At 39.4% G+C, this 24,435-nt stretch overlaps 3 protein-coding genes across 3 annotated transcripts in view; 1 reads left to right on the forward strand and 2 right to left on the reverse strand.

Moving 5' to 3' along the window:
• Window positions 1–4,175: 4,175 nt before the first annotated feature.
• Window positions 4,176–11,730, reverse strand: c13h5orf15 (chromosome 13 C5orf15 homolog). Its single transcript, XM_067608597.1, has 3 exons — window positions 11,593–11,730; window positions 6,647–7,560; window positions 4,176–6,006 (listed from the first exon to the last, which is right to left on the reverse strand). The coding sequence occupies exons 1-3, from the start codon at window positions 11,717–11,719 to the stop codon at window positions 5,872–5,874; spliced, it is 1,176 nt and encodes a 391-aa protein (XP_067464698.1). The 5' UTR covers window positions 11,720–11,730; the 3' UTR covers window positions 4,176–5,871.
• Window positions 11,731–13,094: 1,364 nt separating this feature from the next.
• vdac1 (voltage-dependent anion channel 1) lies at window positions 13,095–24,308 on the reverse strand. The gene is made up of 9 exons (XM_067608598.1): window positions 24,177–24,308; window positions 21,837–21,906; window positions 18,935–18,984; window positions 18,017–18,169; window positions 17,559–17,611; window positions 16,463–16,690; window positions 15,297–15,447; window positions 14,471–14,528; window positions 13,095–14,217 (listed from the first exon to the last, which is right to left on the reverse strand). Exons 2-9 carry the CDS (start codon window positions 21,901–21,903, stop codon window positions 14,126–14,128), a joined length of 852 nt encoding a protein of 283 aa, XP_067464699.1. The 5' UTR covers window positions 21,904–21,906; window positions 24,177–24,308; the 3' UTR covers window positions 13,095–14,125.
• tcf7 (transcription factor 7) overlaps window positions 21,998–24,435 on the forward strand; it is a 114,512-nt gene continuing 112,074 nt past the window's right edge. Inside the window, exon 1 of the mRNA XM_067608589.1 lies at window positions 21,998–22,149. The gene's annotated coding sequence lies outside the window, so the exon portion shown is untranslated. The remainder of the gene's footprint in view (window positions 22,150–24,435) is intronic.

Consider the following 24,435-nt stretch of genomic DNA (forward strand, 5'->3'; position numbering starts at 1 on the left):
AAGCAACTCAAAAAGATTTTGACACTGGGCCCCTCTATAAGACAAGGCTTCAAGATGATGCACAACTGTAGACTGTATTTAAAGATGGACGTAGTGAGATGCGACATCACCCATTGGGTTTGCATTGGAGCCGGTTTTAAGATGTAGTTTATGGTCAGCGCCATTATGTCCGTTTGGAGCCAGGACCTTCCAGATAAGGAGTGCGGGGTCTTCCCTTTCATGCCCTGGAAACACTCCCCCACTACCTCAGACTGAAGCAAATGCTAGCTTACTGGAAACACAAAGCGGTGCACAGTTGGACTAACGTTAGCTACTTTAGCTAAATTGAGCTAACAGGACAGGTATCGCAATCAAGTAGAAAATTTACTAAAATATTGCAACAATAGTCCGACTCATTGCGAGTCCCAGAGCTGGAAAGAGCAGCAGGCGAGCAAACTGTCAATCACAGCTGTCAATCAACACCCACGCAGCAAACATCAAAGCCTACTACGAGTCTTCAAATCTTATTAACGGAGCAATAATTTCCAAAGTGACCACTGGCACATTTATTAGAGGACCAGGATTAAGCAGTTGAGACCATAATGACTCGTTGAAAACATCATTATATTTATTCCTCTTCTACTATAAAAATTCTTCCAACAATAACATCAGACACTGCAGTGACAGCCGCAATATCTTTTTAAGGATGTCAACTTGCTGAATTGCACTGTCCCACACCTGAGCTGTTACATTTTTCAGTTTTCATCTCCCTTCGAGTGTTTACACACACTATTTGGTGATCAGAGGGTTGATTTTGAGGTTCAAGGCTATACCGAAACCCTTTCTCGAGCAGGACTCGTCAGTATGAGCCCTTCCCTTGACCTCTCTCATTGAGGAGGTAGCTAATAGGCCAGACCACATGATCTGATCACTACAGCATGTGCTTTGATAAGCTCTGGCTTCAACCCAACTGTTTTATCTGTTATACCTCCTGGTCTCCTGCTGCTCAGTATATCGACGTCTCTGTGAAAAACGGATACCTGCTGGAATGGGGTTATAAAAAGCGGGCCAACCTAATCCAACCAATGCTGAAAATACAGAAATTATTACAGAGAGGCCAAAATAGTCAATATCCATCAGAATTGTCCTTGATGGATAGTTTCACACAAGCAATCCAATTGGTCAAAGATGAATTCCAGCTGTGCGAATTATTCCCATGAAGCTGCAGAAAGCTAGCTGTGCTTTAGGTGGCTTTGATTGTTTTCCCAGTTTTCTTTCCATGTCACCACAGGAAGAAGTAAATGGTCTGTCTTTTTCTTGCAATGACAAACTTTCAGATAGTAAACCTGCTGCTGTTTAAGCCTTTACTTTATAATTATGAGTTGTTTGGAGATGCCTATACTTGCCCGCATCTCGTACTGTAGCTACATGCAATACTGTCATAAGGAACACTCTCCAAACTCTCCAAGATATTTTTAGCTTTAATTAATTCAAGCAAAAGCTAGCACCCATTAATTTGAGATAATGTGCAACATAGAAAATTAAAATACCTCAACATGAAAAAAAAAACTATGATAATGATTTGCCACTTTCCTGTGATTTTCTTTAAATCACAAACAAAAAGAACTGTGATGTTTTCTTCTCCTCTTGGTTTATAATAGTCACCCACTTTGACACCTCTCATTAGTCATAATTTCTATCCTGTGAATAGTGTGTGTGTGGGCCTCATTTTGTGTATTTGTGTGTGTTCACTAATAAGGAGATGATAATGTGAGAAATCATTAATTAATCATTTTATTCTGTTGGTTGGAATAAATTAGAGAATCCTCCGAGTGTTTTAACAGATTATTTTAGAGAATTTCTGGTATTTTTCTTGTCAGTGTCAAATTGGATTTCTTTACAATATATAACACCCATTTTAAAAGCAACTTAATATCTGTAGATGATTAAAGAAATAATATTTACAATGATGACTGGTGCCTCTTTTGTGTGAAAATATTGTTATTTTGTTTGCAAATATCATAACAAATCAGGCTGATCAGGCTCTAAATTGAGTTTTACTCTTCATGAATCTCAACTGAAGGATATTGTTCTCTTGAGAAATGTCTTATGAAAGTTAGAAAACCCTTCTTTCAAAAGCCACTGGATAACAATTGTCACGATTTTCACCCTCCACTGATCAAAAGTAGTTGGGAGATTTTCTGGCTGGTAGATTTCATTTGCTCCTGTCTTTCAGATAGATTCGCCTGGCATAACTTTATACAAATATCCACAATGCCTGGTTATCTTATCTGCTGATGACATGCACCCAGCAGCCATCACATCCTGCTTCGGGCGTTCGGCAGATGCATTTATCCTGTGTTGTGTAACATGAATAAGCAGGTTTGATGGGACAAAGGGGTCAAACCTGTGACTTTTCATCACTGCATCAGTGATCACACAACCTGTAGAGTTTATCACCTCTTACACAAACAGAGATGCCATTTAAAAAAGGTTCACATGTGCTAAATGTGTGCTTACAACCAAATCCAAAATCAGTTTATATCATCATACCAAATTAAGCTCATCTTCTGATATATTCAGCTCTAAAACTATATTTTTTTTCATCTAATTTGTATTCTGCTCAGTTTTCATACAACTTGTCATATTGTTCAAAGAGCAGAAGAATCTTGTTTTTTAAAAAAATATTGAGAAATGAGGCTTTTTTTCTGCCTAATATGACTGCAAAATCATGCGCAGTAGGATTCAAATCATGAATATTTCTTGTTTCTTCGACAAACCTCTCGGTTGCTTTAGTCAGTTTTGAATAGTTTCATTTCAAAATAATATTATCCCCTCTTTGAACATTTTTGCTCTGACAAAATGACTGCAAGCTGGGAGATATAACTGTCTGTGGAATGTAATTTCACCTGAAACTGAGAGAGGTGAGAAAGGGAAACTTTGTGTGTGTGTGTGTGTGTGTCTGTAACTTGTTGGAATGAATACATTTATGTTGTGCTGCAGTTGAATGATTTAAGGGATTGGTTGGTTTCTGAGCAGGCGATATGTTTCAGTGCAGGTCTGTAGTACATTAAGGCTAATTCTGCTGCAGGAACAGACTGTGGCAGCCATTAATCAAAACTAGACAGTCAAAGATATGAATGTTCAACTTGGTGTGTATTTTTTTTTTTTCCACTCAGCCTCCATCTGTCCTGTCATTCTCTTCTGTTTACTACCTTCAAGAAAAAAAACAGACGTGCCGGTGTTGGCGAGAGAAATAGAGGATCAGTTTCTCTCCCTTTGCTGTTTCGGAGAGATTCTGGGTAGTCATGACACATGTGGTGTAGAAAACAAACTTGAAAACTTGAAATTCACCCACATTATGCTGATGTTATTTGTGTCACACTGAGAAGAAAAGCACAGAGAACCAATTGCAAGAAAAAAAAACTCATATAGCTGTTTTGGGGGTTTTTGCCCAGGAAACCTTTTGATGAGGAGTCAGTTACACACACTGATACATGCTTGCTGCCTTGTCTCTTACACAGTATGAGGTGCCACTCTGCCGTCATTCAATTTGTTAAAAGGACACAGCAGGAAATCTAACAACTGCAACACACGTTTGTCTAATCCAGTTATTTGTGTGTGTATACTGCCTCCTTGTGGCGAAATTACTTATTTCTCCTTTTAGCAGTCCTAGTACTGAAGTCTCTGTTTCTACGTCAGTTCATCTTGATTACATGACCGCATTAGATGGAAATGATGCTTCAGCCTGACACACTGCAGCAGTTGCTTTTAGTTTCATTTCATCATTTAGTATCAAATTAAAGATTATTAAAGATTAAAGATTATATATGCATCTAATGCATATATGGTATTTGCAAAAAAAGGACTTTCACTTTTTCTAAACGTAGATGTGTTCTAAAATCTAAACCCTTTCAACTGCTTTAAGCTCTATAGCTATAGAAGAGCTTTTAATCACAATTTCCGGCTCAGTCTGTGACTGTCATAATGAAAGGATACAACCTATGAGCATATTACGATCAAAAGGGATCAAAGTGAATGTTCAACAGTTAGTGAACTGAGCATTTACTGCATAAAGAGCTTCATCGCAGAAGGCTCTGTGATCAGATTATTCTTAATCTGACTCAAAAAAAAAAAAACTTGAGCTGTTCACACACAAGTGCATTAATCACAGAATTGACAGACACAGGAGCAACTCCTTACGCAATTTGTGCTTTATTGACAAAAAAACAGATTGTACAGTTTCTACTGTTGATTGCAAGAGCAGTGTTGATCCAGCACCTCTACACAGGACACCCCCTCCCATCATATTCTAGCTAGTATGACTGAACAGCGCAGTGCAAATCGCATTATTTATCTACCCACTGTGTATCTTGTAAATGGAAAAGACAGCTGAAGACAACTGGCAGAGGGCGAGAAGAGATTGAACAAAAATGTGAAATCATGTGGCAATAACGGCATTTCAATAAAAGGCATGAGACGGCAGCATTAACAAATAAACAACATGTGGCTGTGATGAACAGGAAAGAGCTGTGACTGACCAAAAAAAAAAAAAAAAAAATTGTGGTCCGTTTATTTTTCAGTAGTCATGTGAACATCAGGCCACAGAGCATGCAAAATGTCTGATGAAGACTTCAAGCCTCTGACAAGGCGGTAACCGAAAAATAAAGTTTTAGTGAGCATGAGGGAACACAGCCATTACATTTTGCCACAATGAAGATCATAAAATGGTTAATAGAGACTTCACCGAAGTCATAAAACAAAGAGGGCCAGCCCCAGGATTTCTGCATAGCAAAATCTGGGCATTAGAAAGAAGTAGACAAGGTATCGTATTAGTCAAGTTAAATATAAACTGATGAAACAAGGAAAAAGTCTGGCAATAAAAGCTTCTCCCATACATTATATTATTACATTCCAATTCAAACCTGAACAATATACAGCATCTGTCTTCGTTTAAATGGCTTAAGCACATGAGCAGACCCCTCACCTGAAGAGTATTCACCCTCCTTGACATGATGCTTCCAACATTTAATAGAGATTTTACATCCCTCAAATAATATAAAAACAAAATAAAAAAGGTTATTATGCATTTCTGTAAAAGTAACAGAAATGATAGGTGATAATGAACCAGTTGAAAAAAATGATGAATGAAACACTGAGGAATCTATCAACTTTATGTATTTAAATCAAATGTCATTATTTATAGTGTACAGTAATTTACTTACAGTTTTTTGAATGACTGCATATATATATATATATATATATGAATCATCTTCTCCAGATTGCTGCTTTGTTTGCATACTTGCACATTTACCACAAATGCTTTGAAAAGCAAATGCTTTGTGTGACAATTCGTATCTTGGCCAACTGCTGAGAGACAAATGTTACAATAACCTTGGGGTAAACAATGAACTGATATACTGTAATTAAGCATTATATTATAGACCTAAAAGTTACATTTACATGTAATTCTTCCTGCTCTTACAGTGAGTATTGAACATATTAAGACAGTATGTAAGAGGGAAAACATAAGCAGGCGTAGAAGGACCATAAGGCTGAAATACCCAAAAAACAGATAATACCTCTAATAAACCAAAATATTATTCCAAGAAGTTATTAATTTAGAAACAATATGACAAATAACATTAAAATTATATAACAAATAGGAATAACAGATATAAAATCTCTCTACGCGGAGACAAAGAGGTATTGAACAAACATAATTCTATCTCAAAGACAGAACACCCCCTGCTCTCCAATTGGCCTGTAAAGCAAGAGAAAGCGTCAATCAAGCTCCACGACAAAGCACAGCATCTCGACAATGCGACCGGCCAGGCAGGAAGGCCAACTGGCTCAGTCCGCGTCTGGACATATTGTTCTTCTGAACGTGGATTAAAAAATGTAATCTCTGGTCATCTTGAGGGACGGCATGGCCTCGTTGACGTTCTGGTCCAGGCGGTGATACTCCACGGTGTTGCGGGAACACAGGCTGTCCTTCCAGCGACGGCTCTGAGCCAGGAGGAAGATCTGAAAAGCAGGGAGAAAAAAAAAAAAAAAAATGAAGCGAATTGCAGATAGAAATCAAATTAATCTGATTGATGTACAAATGCTGATCAAGTAAAACGATTTCTTGGTTGACAGGCTAGCAGAAAAGATGAAAGACTACATAATTGGAATCTTCCCTTCAGCTGTAACATGAAAGTTATATCATAATATAGAATATTTAACTTTGTCAGATTTTACTACCGTCACCATTTTTCACAAAAGGAGAAAGAATTTGTCCCTCCAGACAAAAAAAAAAAAAAAAAGATTTGCATGCTGTTTTCTTCACCAGAATGCGGATCATATACTGATATGTTTTTATATTCTAAAATACACAAAGTGAATAGAGCACCAGGTGTGGAAGTGTTTGCATAAAAACATAAATGGCCAAAAAAAAAAAAAAAAAGAAGTGAAAAATGTCAAAATCAGCATCATCAACAGTCCAAAACAATTTAACTTTCAACAATAACAAAGAAAATCCTCAGAGATGAGAAGCTAGAACCACCAAATGTTCACAACTATCACAACTTACTGCTGAGTAAATATCAACCCAGTCAGACAGGATTTATGCTGCATCATCATCTCTGGCCCCGACATCCTGAGCAGTTGCTATGTCAACACTCACCTTCCTCTTGTTGTGATAGGTGATGTAGACGATGGCCACCAGGAAAGCCAGGATGACCAGATGAAAGAAGAAGTGGGAGTCCTCGTCCTCTGTGTTGTAGCTGTCGACCGCGTTCGAACGGATCCCGTCAATCATGTCTGGCTGCCGCTGCCTCACCTCGGGCTGGTCTTTCCTGTCGTTGCTGCGATCATATTCGTCACTGTCGTCAACATCTGTGTAGCCCTCGTCATCATCTGAGTATTCAAGGCCTTCCTCTTTGTCACCAGTCTGCAGCAGGTCTGCATCCATGTCCTGCGTGGACGGATTCTGTGCGTTGGAGGTTTCGGAGTCAGAACCAGGTGTTTCTGGCTCTGGCTCATCCGTTACAGGTTTGGTTAGTTCGGGGGTTTTGAGGGAGGTGGTGGGAGCTTCTGGAGTAGCTGGCGTGTTTTCAGAAGCAGCAGGTTCATCTGTTGTCCCAGCAATGTCTGGTTTTGGATTCACCTTGCTGACAGATTCCTCCTCCGTGTTATTCTCAGAGGTACCAATGATGGTGACTTGAGTTTTAGCCTGACTCCCTTCAGACGTTTTTGGTTGAATGGCTGTTGTGTGGTTGTCTTCACGAGTCGCTGCTTTTACAGTTGTGGAGTCACTGCCAGAGGGTGTTGTAGGATTCTTGGGACCTGGTGAAGTTGCTGGACTCTCTTCAAGTGCCAACACTGGCTTTGTCACATTTGGTGACAGGTTTGTCTCACCTGGCGACGACTGTGTGTCATTTGGCTTCAGCCTTGTCTCACCTGGCTGCGGACTTGTCTCACCTGGCTGCGGACTTGTCTCACCTGGCTGCGGACTTGTCTCACCTGGCTGCGGACCTGTCTCACCTCCATCCACGGTGGTCAAAGGAAGATTTTCAGACACGTTTGTCCCTTGACCCGCTGTCAGATAATAGGAAACAACATGAGACATCATATTAATGAGGGTTATTAATGAAAGGTTAATGACAAAACATTCCACACAACACTAGGACATATCAAGTTGAAATGTTTGCATAGTAAACAAATTAAGTATTTTCAATCAAGGAGAGGTACTTAACTAGCCACTGTCTGGGCCTGCCTGTTATTAACTGAGTATATATTCTATCTGAGCAAAAACATTGTTATGATTTCAAAAAGGGTTGCTAAAACCTGCACATTATAAGTTTATTCTTGCCCTGGTCAACCTGTACAACAAAAAATATATTTTATTTTATAAATACTTTTCTTAATAATTAGTCATGAAATCTTAATATTTAATACACACTTAAGCCCTTAAGTACTTTAAATTTTCAATTAATCTAAAGTGACATTCTGATAACTTGACATACTGATAACTTCATCACACTGAGTCAATTTAGGAAATTACTGAAAACTCATGTTCTTTCATTAACAGCTGAATGCACTTTGTACTCATTCTACAGATATTCATAATGTCATACAACCACACTGTGTGATCACACCAGCAGCTAGGACTGAGAAAATGAGCCCCATCCTCCTCCTCAGAGACTGAGGAGGAGGATGGGGCTCTGAAAATGCCCTTGAGCAAGGCAGTTAACCCTCCAGTTGTCACAGAGAAGCTGCCCGGGGGGACATTTGTACTGAACAGCAGCTTGTTTGTGTGTGATCGCCTTTCCCATGACCATTGCTGACAATGACAGATTCTCTTTTAAGATAACCTCCTTTAAGACACAATGTGTTACTGCATATTGTACTATGCTATTGTGCCTTTGTCACCCCGTTCATTTCTCTCAATTAGACTGACAGAGCTTGTAACAGAAAGTTTAAATATACATCAATGTCAACCAGGTTTTCCAGTTTTTTGAGACTGTTTAGGTTTATAAAGATTGCAGTACAATAGACGTAACACTTTCAGTTTCACAATATAACATTAAGTGCCTTAATTTTCAAGAATCCCTTTAGCTAAAACAGTTCCAGACTGAAGCATTATATGAGATTTTGCTCTGCCTTCCTGCATCAATGACACCATTTACCCAACAAGTGTCAACGATATTTCATCCCGTGGGACTAGAAGGCGTTGCTTGGGAAGGGACGGGAGGAGAACACTAGGGATTTGAAGCACGGAATAAGACGTCCCCAAGAGAAGAAAGGGACTATTCATACACATGGGTCACAGCCAGCATAAATAATCACTGAACAGGAGATCTTTGTGGCAGCGACGGGTATAAGCTTTGCAGCATGAAAACAGCATGTAAGCAATTCAGCCTTTAAGACTGAGCAGCTCGGTCACACACTGATATTTATAGAAAAGTATGTTTAGAAGAATTCCTAAAATCACACACCTCATCAACAAGTAACAGGACATCTTCTTTCACTCTTGCTAAAGATTCACTCTTGGGTCAGTTTTATTTAGATTCAACCCTGGTAATATTTAGTTTAGTCACTATTTTAATGCTGCTTAATTTAGGCAGGCTGAATAGTCCCGTCAACTAACTGGTTATGTTAAATAAATATCGAGCAGGATGGTGGCTGATCAAGTTAAGGTCATCCTCCCTCTGGGCAAACATGTTTTTGTTAACCTAACCTTAACCTGCTTTCTGGAAATAACACACACACACACAAACACACACAAGGATTAAACCAATAAGAACATCCACAGTACAAGAACAGCACATAAATGATGTCAAGATCTGATTTCATGAGCCAATACCAAACATCATGTAATTTTAAGCAGTTTGTGTAACTTTAAACGCTTCAAAAGAGCATAAAACGTTAAGTCAGTAAATGCTGCAATCAGATACTGATGTGATTCCAGACTAGGAGATATTGTAGGAAATAGCTCTATTAATAGACCGTGTTGAAAGGACATGTCTGCGTGTATATTTTGTTGTATCAGTGCATCTCTGTCACACAAATACATCTACAAATAATCCGTTTGAGTCAGTATAGTCACAGTGATGGCATGGCATAATTATAAAAAAGAAATAGGCCAGAGGTTTTGTTGTTTTTTTTCCCCACAGCGAAAACAATACTGCAACCTGACTGAGACCCAAAGATGCAGTAACACTACATACAATCTTGAACTATAGAGACTAGAGAACACAGGCCAAGAAATCAATATCACTGACCTTTTCACAACTGATTTAAACCAATAAACTACACTGCACATCCAAAGTCCATTTATGCAAGACAGAACCTGCCATTGAAAGCAATTTTACAGCCTTTACTGTGGTTCCAGCTCATTGGTGGTAAACTTCAAAAGGTTTTTTATTTAACGTTAATGAGCACTGGGGCTTGCAACTGGACTGACAGGGGGTTACTTAACAGCTCAGATATATGACAAGGACATCTGGACCATGTCACTCTATCTGACCGCCACAAATCACTGCTGCCCGGGGGGGGGGGGGCAGCACAAAGCAGACCATTTAATTACAAAGACATTTTAATGGTGTTTTTATGTAACAAACATTTAAGTTAACTGTTCAAACTAAGTATTATATCCAGTGACGAATGTTATAGGTTTAACTACGGTGGTTGTGAGACTGTCATGCTTGAGGTTTGACTAGATAAATGTGACTTCCTCTTTGATGGTTTCGAAATGCTTGTTGGTTACGACCCTAGTGTCTGCAGACTTTATGTTTACTTAAAGCCTAAAGCAAAAGTGAACAAGGTGTGAACACTACAAGAGAGCATTTGTTCACAGTGCACGACCACAAAAGGTGAAAGTAAATTGGAAAAACAGAAACTTTTTGTTTCTAAATTTCTCTGAGATCACACACTTTGAATCTTACAGTAATACAGTAGATCACACAATGCATAAATACATTGATCTGTATTTATGTCGTTGTGGTGTTAGATGGGTTTACAAGCATTAAATAGTAATTTTATCGACTGTAAATGATTTACATGTGAATGATTTTGGATTTCATATCCTCATTCTTTAAAAGGGATGGATTCACACTTCACAAGTCTGTCTTAAAACAACAGTCAGGTGCCAATATGAACAGTGAAAGAGGTTTTCCTTGCTGTAATCATTCCTCCTGTTCATACTGGCTATTAAGAGATCCCAACTGTGCTTTCAATGTAAGTGATGGTGGGCCAAAATCCACAGTGTGTCCACACAGTAATTTAGTGCAAAAATGCATTTAAAAGTTCATCTGAAGCTTATATGAGGCTTCAGCAGTCTGAGTTAGTGACATCAAGTGGATATCTGCCACATTTACAGTCTTTTTAGCATCAAATTCCCTCTTTATGTATCCCTGTTGAGCTGCGGGGGAAGTATAGTAGCAAAAAGAGGGACTTAAAAAGACTAACATTGAAAGACGTCTACTTGATTTGACTAATTTGGACGGCTGAAGCTTCATATAGACTTCGGATAAACCTTTAAAAGCATTTTAGCAAAGAAGGAGGACTGTGGACTTTGCCCCCAATCACTTACATTGTGAGTAGCCTACATTCTGAAGGAATCTTCTAATGACCGGTATGAATAGGAGGAATGATTATGGCAAGAAAAACCTGTTTCAACGTTCATTTGGGCACCTGACTATTGTTAAAAAAAACAATGAACCCGTCCTTAAAGACATTATCACGGGAAGTTAATGCAAGTTTCGTTTTAACACGAAAGAAAAATAACGTCTAACGCGTAGACGTCAGCGTTGTTATTGCAACTGACAGTCTCGTGACAGATACATGTCTAAACAACACGGAGCCGTCGTATTTTAAGCCTCACAAAACTCATCTATTGGGGAATTTACTTTACTGAACTATCCCAAACTCTTAAAAAATATTGTTTTATGACTCTCCCGGGACATACTGGCAGCCTGTCATCGTCCCTCTCAGACACCGCGGTAGCTGCTAGCATGACGTACTAGCCAGCTAGCTTGAGTAGCTACCTGACAGTGGCTAGCAAACTAGCAGTCCTGTTGGTAGGCTACAAACCGACAATCTTAGATATTTTATGAAAGTACGACATACCTCCCACAGTGGTATCATTAAATACCGGAGCTGACAGGCAGCCGCTGACCAGCAGCTGGAGGAAAATAACCAGAGAAAGAGCACAAATATTTCTCCAGCTTCGCCCCATCTTCCTGCACGTCGCCATGTTGATGCGTGAGTAAGTGAGGAGGTGTGGTTTAGCAGTGAGGGTGGGTGAGTGAGTGAGCAAGTGTGTGTGTGTGTGTGTGTGTGTGTGCGTGTGTCACAGTGAGTGAGTGTGTGTGTGAGGGTGTGTTTGTGTGTCAGAGTGAAAGAGTGAGTGAGTCACTTTCATGAAAACTGGATGCATGAGGACTGAGTCATTGCCACTAATTGGCAAATGGACCATAAAGCTGACCATAAATCATTGTTATTACACCAAATAAGGAAATATTTAATGTTTTATATGTTAGCCTATATAGCGCAGGATATGCATTAACAAATATATATCCTTTTGTTTGCCAAAAAGTAATTCACAGACAAAGAAATGTAGGTTAATCTGTTGTCCTAAATAGTGCCCTTACTTATGTTTTGTCGTCAAATAGACCCTTTTCACGGCATTTTCACATTTTGACTTGTCAAAGAAGGAAAAGCACCGGTGAAATTAATGACATTAACAATTGCTCCATGTCATTAATTGTCCAAGTAAGCCATGTTAGTGAATGAGCATGCACACTATCAGAGCCCTGGAACTGGCTCACCTAAATGTAATGCAGCCATCAATAATGTCAACACTTTCACCTGTGAAAAGGATCTATTAGACCCTAGAGAGACTTAGACTTCTTACGAACAAACTGGTACAAAACTCAAATAATAGAAATCTGAATTGACTTATGATGGGTACAGTTCTCACTCCAATGTCAGTTTAAAGGACTTTTCGATCACGGGTTTGGTTGAACTGTGATTTGGAACATAAGTAAAACAAGGAACTGTTCAAACTCAGTTATGGCCTCAGTCTTTCCCTCCTGATCCAGTCAATGAATTGTAGAATCGTTCAATCATTCACTATTCATACCTGCCAATTCCAAACATGCATAGTGAAACCAAATATCAGTGGGTTTTCTTGTGAATTTGTGGGAAATAGTGACACTATAGACCTCTTGAGATCCAGAGTTAGATCTGTCATTTAGTTATCACACCTACACAGATCATTCTCAAGGTTATATTTTCAAACACATTTAAAGATATATTTAAGTCTTTCTCAAATCCTCACACCTGGAGGGCTAAGTTTTAGTGTGAGTGACAAATACAAATGAATCAATAGCAAAAATAATTGTTACTTGCAGCGCTAGTGAAATATGTTCAGAAAATAGTCCCAGGGAAAATCAAAACCAAATAATCTAGTTACCATGTAATTCTCTTCTTAAAAAACACGTTTTAAATCTTCAGATGTCTCAAATCGTGTCAGTGTTTTCACAGATTTTTAAATAAACATGGGTTGAAGTTATCATCACAACATGCTGGTCATTATCTGACAAAAGACAGAACAACACAATCAGAAACTGGTTCAAGATGTTTTTTATTTAATTTAGGGAATGACAATACTGTCAAGAACACTAAGCATGTTTCCCATAACCAGTTGTGGAAGACTACCATTTCCTCTCCACTTATTATGTTCATTCTCCTTCAAAGAAGTACCATAAATCTTATCCAGAGAAGCTCAACTGTGTGCATGATAGGTCTCCATTTGTTTGCTCGACCAGAAAGAATTGACAGATCTTTGCCTTCGTAAGACTTCACAGATGGATTAAATTATGTAAGACTGTCAATAAAATAATATTCTTTTTGCTATATGTAACAAAAGACAGGATTCACACCAAATGCACAGACACAAAAGACAAGTGAGACGAAAACACAGAATGTACACATTGGGGTGTAGTGTCTCTGAGCTACTGACAGCTGCTTACATCAGGGACAACTTACCCTTCCCATAGTTTAATATATTGAGACAGACACTAGAGCTCTCCAGTGCAGAAGTGTAAGAATAAAACAGTTATTTCACCACTATACCTTCTGAGCAAGGAGTGCTTACTGGTGCTATGCAACAGCACCATCTAGTGGTGTAACTACTCAACTGTATTTTAACTGTATCAAGCCCTTTCTGCATTATGGGCTGATCTAGTTATGACTTCCCTTTTTCTGCATTTGTAAGCAGAGAGACACAAATTAAAGCATTGTGTTTGAATGGAGTGAGATGACAAAGAGTGAGGCCAACATGAATGTACTCAAGGCTACTTTTCCCTTGCAAGCTACACAATTCAAAATCAAACTTTTTGTTAAATGTAGTTTTGTTCTGAACTGGGCATTTTATTTTGAAAATATGTTGTTCCCTTAAAGTGGTCCTTTCAAAATCGTCGCAAGAACAATTTGACCTTTTTTTTGACCCTTTTTGCTTTCACCTCCAGCTGTAGCACATCTAGGGGGAAACGGGGGTGTGTGAGGGCTAGCTAATCAACAAAGGATTTGGACATTTTTTATTTGGTGGGGAATGCGTGTGTGCTGGGACGACTGGAAGGACGTCTGCCTCATCCTCCTACGCCTGGAACTCAAGGCCGAGACCAAGCTTGTGGCCGCCAGCGTTGATGTTCTTGCCATCAAGGAGAGCAGAGAGTGTCAGCTTGATGCCTGCAGGAAACAGACATCAGAATAAGTTGTGCACAGACAAGGAAATGTACTCTAAAGGAAAGATAAATCGCTACATCAAACTAACAAATTTAACTAAAATTATGTTTGCATTTGAAGATATAGCTGCATTCTTCGTTAAGTTTATATATTACACATTCTTTGCTATTTAATCCCCCCTTAATTGTGTAGTCTTTGAAAACATGGTCAGTTTTTGCTCATTTAAAGCGCTTAACACCTAATAGACTGCACTCACCTGGCTTCAGAGTCTGAGTGTATCCCAGGCCCACGAGGCTGGAGTTGTTCACCTTGGCCTGTGTGAGAACCACAGATGAAAATCATAAAGAGCACCATAAAAATTACTAATAAAATAAAATAATAATTCCTCATGCCATTGCTGGGCAATTTATCACCTCCACCAAGTAAGTGTGATTACCACCACTACAAGATTCACTTCAGAAAGGCATGTTGGCCATGTTTTTAATATGTTAATAATAGTTGTTAAATACGCATAATTACACTAACAAACAAACAACCATTCACACTAACTGACTAAGGGCTAATGTGACAGGACTGAATTAGCCAGGGCATTTCTGTGGCAGACAGACTCTTCTCTTTGGCCATTTTGGCTTGGATGAGGTTTCTCTCAGGCAATGTGAATTCATCACCTAAATGTGATGCATTCACATTGACTTGCATCTCTCCATCCAAGTTGGTCAGCTAGGCAGGACTCGGATTTGAATGGAGGAACATTATGACTAGTCAGGGTGCATTTTGGTGCATCTTGGACATCAAGAATGTTCCTGTAGAGCTAGAAAAGAAGAACTGGACAGCCAAAAAGGGAAGAGGGGGAAAAGGCCTGGCTTCAAGAGGCTGGTGTCAATGGTGTCTGCACTGCATGACACTTGAGTGAGCATGACTAACTTCTGTTTTCTGAGAGAAGTTTTAGTAGCTGAGCCTGCACTGTGAAGGTAAAAAGAGGATTTTCTAAAAGGGATCAATAAAGTAACATCTACTACCACTATTACTACTACTACTACTACTGCTGCTGCTGCTGCTGCTTCAGGTTACACAACACTCACAGAGAAGGATGCATCAGAATCAATCTGATACTTGGCAGCAATGCCAAAGCGGGTGTTGCTGTTTCCGGCAGTCCAGGCCAGGTTGACGGCTGTCTCCAACTGGTCATTCACCTTCTGGTAGATGGAGCCACCAAACTCAGTGCCATCATTTCTAAAGGGGAAAACAGAGTATGATATATTTAAATGTCAGCAATGCTACTGCTGCTTCCCTACAGGAGATATTTATCAAAGGGATAAATTATGTTTTTGTGTTTTGTAGACAAAGAATACTTTATTTAGTATCTTGCATGTCTGTTTAAGACCTTATCATATGAGTGCACTGTCACTGATGTAAAGCCTACATTGCAATTCATCTGACCTCACATAACCGCTTCAGCTGTAGACTGAAACAGACAGGCTTTACCAGGGGCACAGCAGGAAGACTAACACTGTGCACTGTCCCTCTCTCTCTCTATCACTCTCTCTCACTCTCTCTCTCTAGCATTATCTCACTGTGCTTTTCACTGAGGTCTTTTATGCCTGCCAAACACTCACTGTATCTCGCTTGCAATATAGTAAATCCCATCACCTGGGTGTAAAAATAACCGCCAGGCACCAGGATGCCTGGCAGAGAGCCAAACAGGCAACAGGTTAGTCAACCAGACAAGGACAAGAAAATGGCTTCCGTCTAGTCAAGATCAAGCGTCTCGACTCAGTTACAGCTAGAACTTTTAACCTGTGACTTATGTTCAAGTAGCACAGGACAGAAACACTAACCTAATATGAGAATATTATTACGAATTTAGGGTTAAATTGAAAAAATTGGATTCAGGATGTCTAGGTGCTTATTCAGCAACATTTAAACGCTGCTTGTTTACATCATGCACACCTCTACCATTTTACTCACATTTTTTTTTCCTCTTAGAAGCTTTACAATCAAGCATCGGGGTAGTGTATACTCATTACCCTTGCCACCTCAAATTTGAATTTGCATGAACTGTATAAAATCAACAGCACTGTGGTTAGGGTATTGCAAGATTGTTCATAATGTAACTGTAATACTATACAAAGATTAGGAGAAGTCATATTGATTCAAGGGTCAATTAGAGATGCATTGTGTGCAGGACAATGGAGGGATTCATGCTAGCATCCTACTCATGTCTGTCTGCTGCTTCATGAAGTCTTACACATTCGTATGGAGCTGGAACTCGTCAGTCTTGTATCCAACTGCGAAGTTGCTCTGGGTGATCCTGTTCCTGCCAGCCTCGAAGGTCATCTGGTAGCCGGCCAGCCAGCCCTCGTAGCCCACTACTCCTGCGCCGTGAATAGCTGTACCATTGATGTCATAGTGAACGTCACAGCCAAGGTTGATGTGGTCACATTTGTAGCCTGTCTTAATTTTGCCACTCTTTTTGCTGGCAGGATGGTGAGGAGAGAGGACAGGTTGTTAATGTCAGAAGCCACAGTTTCCCAGAGCTAGAAATATCACACTGCAGTGACTCTTTAATTTAAAAAAAAGATGTGCTGTTTATAACAATCCAGGGCTCCAGACTGCACTTAGTTACACTTCTAGCTATTTTTAGAGACAATGTGCTAAAAATATCTAATACTAGTTCTGTCTAAAATATGCACATTATTTATTTACCCACATTTAAGAGCATAGTTTCTTTATGAAGACTACTGGATGCACCACGACCAGCAGGCACTGTCACTGACACTGTTGCGGTGATGTTAATATGATAAGTCAGCTACCATAGCTAGCTAATATTAGCTGCTTAAAAGTTGTGCAACTATGGTAGCTCACTGGTGCATTGATTTAAACAGAGACAAACATGTTATTTTACTGAATATTACCGATATTGTTTCTGTGCACCCGTTTTACCTTGCAGCTATAGATTACTACATTTGCAACTGAGATGGAAGATTATTTTTTAACAAACTAGCTTCCATGTTTACTTGGTAAAATCTTTATCCCTTTATCCACTGTGCTAGCTAAATAGTGAACAGCATCTGTTTTTTCTACATCAGCCTCTGCCCATGTTTTTCCCTCATATGTAACCAGAGGACATGTACACATTCACACTAGCAGAGAGATCAGAATGACCAAAGACAGGTAAAATGAGGCTACTGGACAGTTTCCACCACAACCTGAAGTTCTATTTTGCAATCAGCTATTTGTACCTATTCACTGTAGCTCAAACAGCGTGATATGATTGATAAGAAATACTTGATATCTCATAGATTTTATCTCCATGTTCAGGGTTCTAATTCAGCTGTCCTTACCCAGTGTTTGGTGAGAAGGATGAATCAAACGTCAGCTTCAGCCCCTTAGTCAACTGTGGAGAAGGTAAGACAGTTAAAGCAAACAAAAATAACGTTTTGGTTTAATTAAACTGATCAACCTTAGCATTGCTGGTTCATTTGATAAAACTATAGTCTAATTTACAACATACTGTAAATGGCAGTACACTGACTAAGTGAGTGACTACAGAAAAAGGAATACATGTTATTGTTCAGAAACTTTTTGCCTGCGCTGTGATGTTGCTAAACAAAGGCAAAATCTTAAAGTTTAAAATTTAGCCTAAAAATTCTGTGCACCTCTCAGACTTTAATTGCAGACTCATTATAATTCACAAATTATTTAGCCAGCAGAAACCTAGGTCACATTTTTTAAATATAGATTGAATTATTTTTTTAAAAACACATTTTCATTGTCTTGGTCCCCACAGCCCATCACCGACCTGGTCCTCAAGGGTGATCTCAGTCCCAAGGGTGTTGTCGGTGTTCCACTTCTCTGTGAAGGTCAGTCCGTGCTCCACCCACTTATACTTGGTCTCCAGGGATCCAGCAACCTTGCTGGTCTCAGTGTTGGCAGATCCTGTGCTGGTGAACTCCTGGGGATAACACCATCAGTGTAGTTAGAGCAATAAAGACGGGTTAACTAGCCAGGTACATTATCATGTTAAAACCATCTTATTGTTAATTTCTTGCACCAGAATTGACAGTGATGTAGTTCTACAAACCTCCCACCAACATTATGCCTGCGTGCAACATCTACTATTATTTATAAATAAAATGAGGAGTTAAACACCAAGATCTAGTTAGGTCTTAGACCAAAGAATGATTGTCTGTCAACTGAATTTCTCAAGTCTGTTCAAAGGTTTTTTATCTTTTCACCTCAACCATTAAACAGAAACTTGATTCAAAATCATGAGAGTTTATTCACAAAGTCAGGACATTAATTCAACATTCAATTCAAATTGTTAAGTGTTGCCTTATAGCTTCAGTCCTTGGCTGCTTATTTTTACCTCCTTCAGTCCTGTTTGACATCAAGTTATTTCTCAGTATGCAAACAGAAAATGAGAAAATTTCCAATCCTGAAAAAAGTGGGACGGAAAATAGTATTTGATGTAACACACATGCCATTGGACATTAAATACTATCATTACCATAAAAGTAAATTAAGACATACATTGCATTTAATTGTTTACACACAGCATCTTCTCAAACTCTGCGGAGGTCAAAGTGTCTTGGCACCGTTAAGAAGATCAGATAACCAGCCACTTAATTATCAGCCAAGAGCTGACAAAGCTATGATAGGATGGCTGCAGTCTGGAGTGGCAGCTCTGGTAATCTGATAATGACTGACGACGACTTACCAGTCCATTCTCAGACTTTGTTTTCAAGTCCAGCTTGATGAGCCCGAAGCCTGAGAGAGACAATATTAAAGAACAAGATCAAAATTATGTCTGGATGGAAATACCACTATAACATCTGACAGTAACCACTCTGAAACATTTAATTATTAAAAGGTAAAACAGGTGTCTTAAAACTCTACGTTGTTCACAAGTGTTGGCTAATCCTCAAAATGAGACCTACTTCATTGCCAACAATATTAGTCCTAACCATGCAAAACTTTCTAGTAAATACACATTTAAGAGTCCCTTTAGAGATTTCAAAACACATAAAATCAAGTCATTGATTAGTGTCAGTGAAATACCCATTTATCATCCTCCAGAGTACATTTAAAGTTATTTATATGCTATTGACTGAACATGTGTATTGATTTGATGTAGATTCTGTGAGCATTAGTGCTGTCAGTTATGAATAACAACTAGAAGGTTGGTTAAATAGATTAAATAGAACCTGGGTCACCATTCCTGGTCCTACTCAGCATTACATCCATCCACTGATTCATCCAACCACACTTCACATGACCTTGAGATCTACATGTTCATGTACTTTCTGGCCTGGTACGGTTACTTGCTCTTCCCAGCTTCCCCTTCATTAAACCCTTTATATATCAAGTCCCCAGGAAGAGCACAAGGCTTTGAAGCCAATTTGACATAGTGGCCAAACTGTGGAATTACTGTGGAACTACCGGGTCCAACAGGGGCCTGAAAAAGCACTTTTCCCGCACACAATTATGGGAAAAGGAGCAGCTGGAAAATAATTTTTTTCTGAGCATCACAATCCTCATGAAATGACTTGTTTCACTATAAGAATTTGATCCATTCAGTCCAACAACATTTGAAAAGTCCGAAAGAACCGCGCAATTGAATTGTTTTATTCCAAATCAAGTTAGTCGCAGGGTTAAACCGGAAGTTAGCCGAGCACATTGGGTCCATTGAGCTTGCGCAGTATGTTTTCATCCGGGTAATTTCTTGGGTGGCTTTTTTGGTGTCATGCGCTCCTAAGCAATTTTCATAGGAAAATGGGGCCCCGCCTCTGATATTGTACCCAAAGCTGTTTATACCCTCCAAAATTGCCTTGTTTCTAATCTACATTATTTCATATACACTATACTTGCACTATTGGGAGGGATTTGATGACTGTAACACAGTCCAGCTAATATATATTATTTGAGGCAGTTTTGAAGCTTGACCCAAACATTTCTGTGAAGGTGACAAACTCCAAATGTCACTGCCAAAGTTGCAGTGATTCAGCCATGATGTACATATGAACTAGTCTGCTGCAACATCTGGGATTTCCCACATTACTGAGTGGACATCAGTTATTCTTGTAGCACAGTTGTGTGTATACACAAAACACACCCCAAGGACCTCCTCTCTAACTGCAGGAACTGTCCTCCCCAACATGTGTTCAGCCAGTGGTAAGCTATATATAGTTAAGTAACCGGTCTGAATAATTTCTTTGATTTGGCAGCACAGTGAACGTTGCGTTGCATGCTGGGGCTGGATTTTTCATTCCAGAGAGGAAGTGTCACATTGAATCTTGCAACAAACCTGCTTGATTACTTCACAGCACAATATGAGAAGAAGGTACTATTCTTCTAGTGTGTAGAGTGAAACCATTAAATATTTCTACCAATAGCAAAAGGTATTTTAAAGAATGGTATGAAGAATCATAAGTAAATAAAACTAAAAAATATTCTACCACAGCTACCCTCTTCAATGAAGCAACACAAAAACTTCAAAAGAAGAGGCTAAGATGATTGTTTTATTTCTTTAAAATGATTCTGATTAAGAGAAGCATTTGCACTAACAAGGTAATACTCCAGTCAGCTGGTAGAGATCCTGAAACGTTGCCACCCTGGTAAAATAAGATTTTACCAAGGTACTGCAATCTGACAATGACATATTGATGTTTAAAATGCTACACATGATAGCCTGCAAGTATCCCCTATTAAAAGGGTGCTCTCCATATATTTTAACCACTAATGTCAATTTGTCACAGGTAGCACAACACGGCCTGTGAGAACTGGAGGATATTTGTCAAGTCTGAGACAATTATTCAAGTGACATCACTTGAGTATCTCGACTTTGGCTAGGAGACTGCAAATGTTTAACAGAGAGTCTTTGTTACAAACTAGGGGCATTTGCAGGACATAAGCATTTAACAGGGAGTGGAGGCCTATTTAAAGACGCTAGCGACTTATGAAAAGTGTACAATCAACAGTTTTTGAACCATGTTAGGGAATAAAAGTGAGGATATCAAAAACTGTGCTGAATCAATTGTGATCTTTACTTTTTAATCTCTATCTCACTAGTCCCCCAACTTTATGGAAAATGCAATACCAAATCACTAGTACCCTTAATGGTGGGACAAATCATCAATACATACAACCGCCCTAGTGATATGTGATGGACAAATTGGTACCAAAGCATTTATAGTGATAATTCACTGAGTTAAACTTAATTAACAAAGATAGACAAGATTTGAATTACTATGAAGATGAGGTACATCCTTTCTTTACTGCAGATTTCAACTCTGGATGTGTTCTGCTTTCTGGTAGTTTAGCATTTTGCCCCTTTATTACTGTTTTACAACTGAACAACAGCACATGTACACACTACATTCTGCACTTTGTTATATATATTCTGCTCAGCTATCTCTTTAAGTCTGTGAAACTGAAAGTTTCATAATGCTAAGTGCATGATTGATTTCTGCTTTCTGAAAATATGTTTTTCCTATATCAGGTGTATGTTTAATTTCTCCAGTTTCACATGATATTGATAACTCCTTTGTTGCACATTATGGTTGTGTTTAATTGTGATTGTTGGTGAAACAAGTTAGCATGGTTGGTTGTTTGGTGCTTACCGTATCCCTTGGTAAAAACATCCCTGGCAGACTTTCCAAGGTCAACATAGGTGGGAGGTACAGCCATTATCTGCACAAAAAAAAAAAAAAAGGATGATGAATGTTGTGACTATGAATAAGGCAGAAAACAAAAAAACAATCTCCCTGCCTGTGGTCCTCCCTTTGTGTTACAGGTTTAGGAAGGAAACAAAAGAGGGAAAGACACAGTAAACCACACTGGAGTAGAGGAACAGACTGACTGATCATATGTGATGTGCTTGGGAAGAGAGCGGTGCTGCTGAAAGAGGAAGACGAGAGCAGCTGGATCAGAAAGGTACAAATCTGATGAAGTTATTGGCTTACATGAGCTACACACAGGAACACTGTGACTCACACACGCATTCCTTCAACCTTGCATTCCTGACAGCACAGAGGCCAAATTGTGTGCAGGTGACACACTGAGCATTAACTATTATAAGATGATAAAATGAAAAACTAAAAACCTTGTGCCTTTTCTGCTTAAACAGGTTTTAGATTATGTGCATTTACGAGACAAATTACATATGTATAACGGTTTTGTTTTGCTTGTATTTTGGACATGACACCTGAAAGTGTGCTCAGGCGAAATTACACAGGTCAGTGAATGCCACAGACTGGAGCACAAAGCAGACCCTGTACTAACCTCTGGATTGGCTGCTCTCATGCACATGTGCACCTTTTTGTCCTAACATTTTCCTGAACAGCCTCTTGTGCAAGACATTTCTATTTCAACATTAGAATAGATGTAGGTTCTATTTCAGACATTTTTCAATAGCACAACAGATATCAAGGTAAAACAGTCACACAGGCCTATTCATAACATACATGTGCATATTGATAGTAGATAGAACAGGAATTTCAACAGTTTGCCAGGTGAATAGCAACCTTAGGCTTTGCAATTTCTCAATTAACAATTCTTGAATCCCAAGAACTACGACTATTGATAAGTATTGCAATATCTGTTTTAGCATGATTTACTGTGGTTTATCGCCACACAGAACAATTAGGCAATACTTCCCAGAGATCCACTCTGTTAAAATGACATGACCTCTGTCTGTCTAACTAGGCTCGTTCACTTCATCACTAACATTAGAAAACATTTCCTTCAATGCATTCCCGGTTCAAAGTTCCAGACTAATTCTTTCCTTCAAGCCTGTTCAATCAAGTTTATGAGTAGCCTCACCCTTTACTAAACAACTCCACCCTTTTATTCCAATCATAGCGTGACTAACACATCAACTGCATAGCACCACCATACACTTTCATTACATTACATGTAGATGTAGCACCCGACCCACCACTTTCCATTCCAATTTTGGCTTCCTCAGCATCCATTCAATATCAGCTCTGACAGCTCCCTTAAGAGTTCAGTTCGGTCAGAAATTAAGTGGGTGACTATCATATATCTGCAGTGCCTGTTAACACACACACACACACACACACACACACACACACACACACACAAATAGCTAAGCCATTCATGCTATGCTAACACACGTACACAGCCAGCCCACTGCGTGTGAGTAGTTTTATGACTTTCACAGATGGCTACAAGCAGAAATGTCAGAGGCCCTTCAGAGGACGTGAGGCAAGGACATGACACCCTGCAAAGTCTTGTGACTGAAGTGTCCTGGGGTACAAGGACTTGAGGATGAGGAGGGCTACATCTTCATCTAATCACCACATTAGTTTACAAAACTAAAAAGGGCTGCTTTCCCATAGCCTTCTGGAAACCATTCATTAAATCTAAACTCAAGACATTAAGTTTGGGGTCTCTCTCTGCCCTTCAGCACCACCTTAGTGGTGGATTCAGGGAAGTCAGCTGTGACACATACAAACAGTTTATTTGAAAAGTCAAGTTTCCCCAAAGTATGAAGCACAGTGTCTACTTGATTCAGACAAAGAGGTTGTGTGAATGCAGTGAAGGCAGCATCACCCTGCTCTCGCAAGCTAACATAGCACTAGCCAGCTATCAAGGTGGACAGCGGGCAAGTGTCCCCACTGAGTAACTTATGGCAGGTTGACAGGCAATGAGGCCGTAATGAGTCAAGAGGGTAAAACTGTAAGCTAGATAAGCTCCTTTGTTTCTATCTAGATGGAGTATCTGCTGACCACGGCCCCCTGCAGTGCCAAATGACCGCACCGCAAGACGTTAGCTACTAAGCTAACAGCAAAAGCAGCAGGCCTGACTTAGCATCTCTGCTGCACTCCGCAAAAAAAACGATTGGATGAGATGATTAAAGTCTGCCGGCTAGCAGCTGTGACAGAGTTATACTGTAAAGAAACCGTCGGCTGTAAAGCAATTCAACATTAGATTCGTACCTCTATGTGTGGTTTCCAGTCCTGCCCGAGAAGGAGCTTGTCAACTGCACAAAGGGAGGAGAGAGAGGAGGGAGGTGGTGCAGCGTCACGTACAACCAGCAGCAGCCTCCTGTCATCGTCAAAGATACAACATTCAAACAGCAAGATGGTTCACCCCCTATTTCAGCTGTCCAGCCTGAGTGGCATCTGTGGGGTTAAAGAATAAAGATAGTTTGCCTTTTTCTTGTTAGCAGTACTTTAGTGATGTACTTTCCTCCTT

Source organism: Thunnus thynnus, chromosome 13, assembly GCF_963924715.1.
Source record: "Thunnus thynnus chromosome 13, fThuThy2.1, whole genome shotgun sequence".
NCBI classification, from domain to species: Eukaryota; Metazoa; Chordata; class Actinopteri; order Scombriformes; family Scombridae; genus Thunnus; species Thunnus thynnus.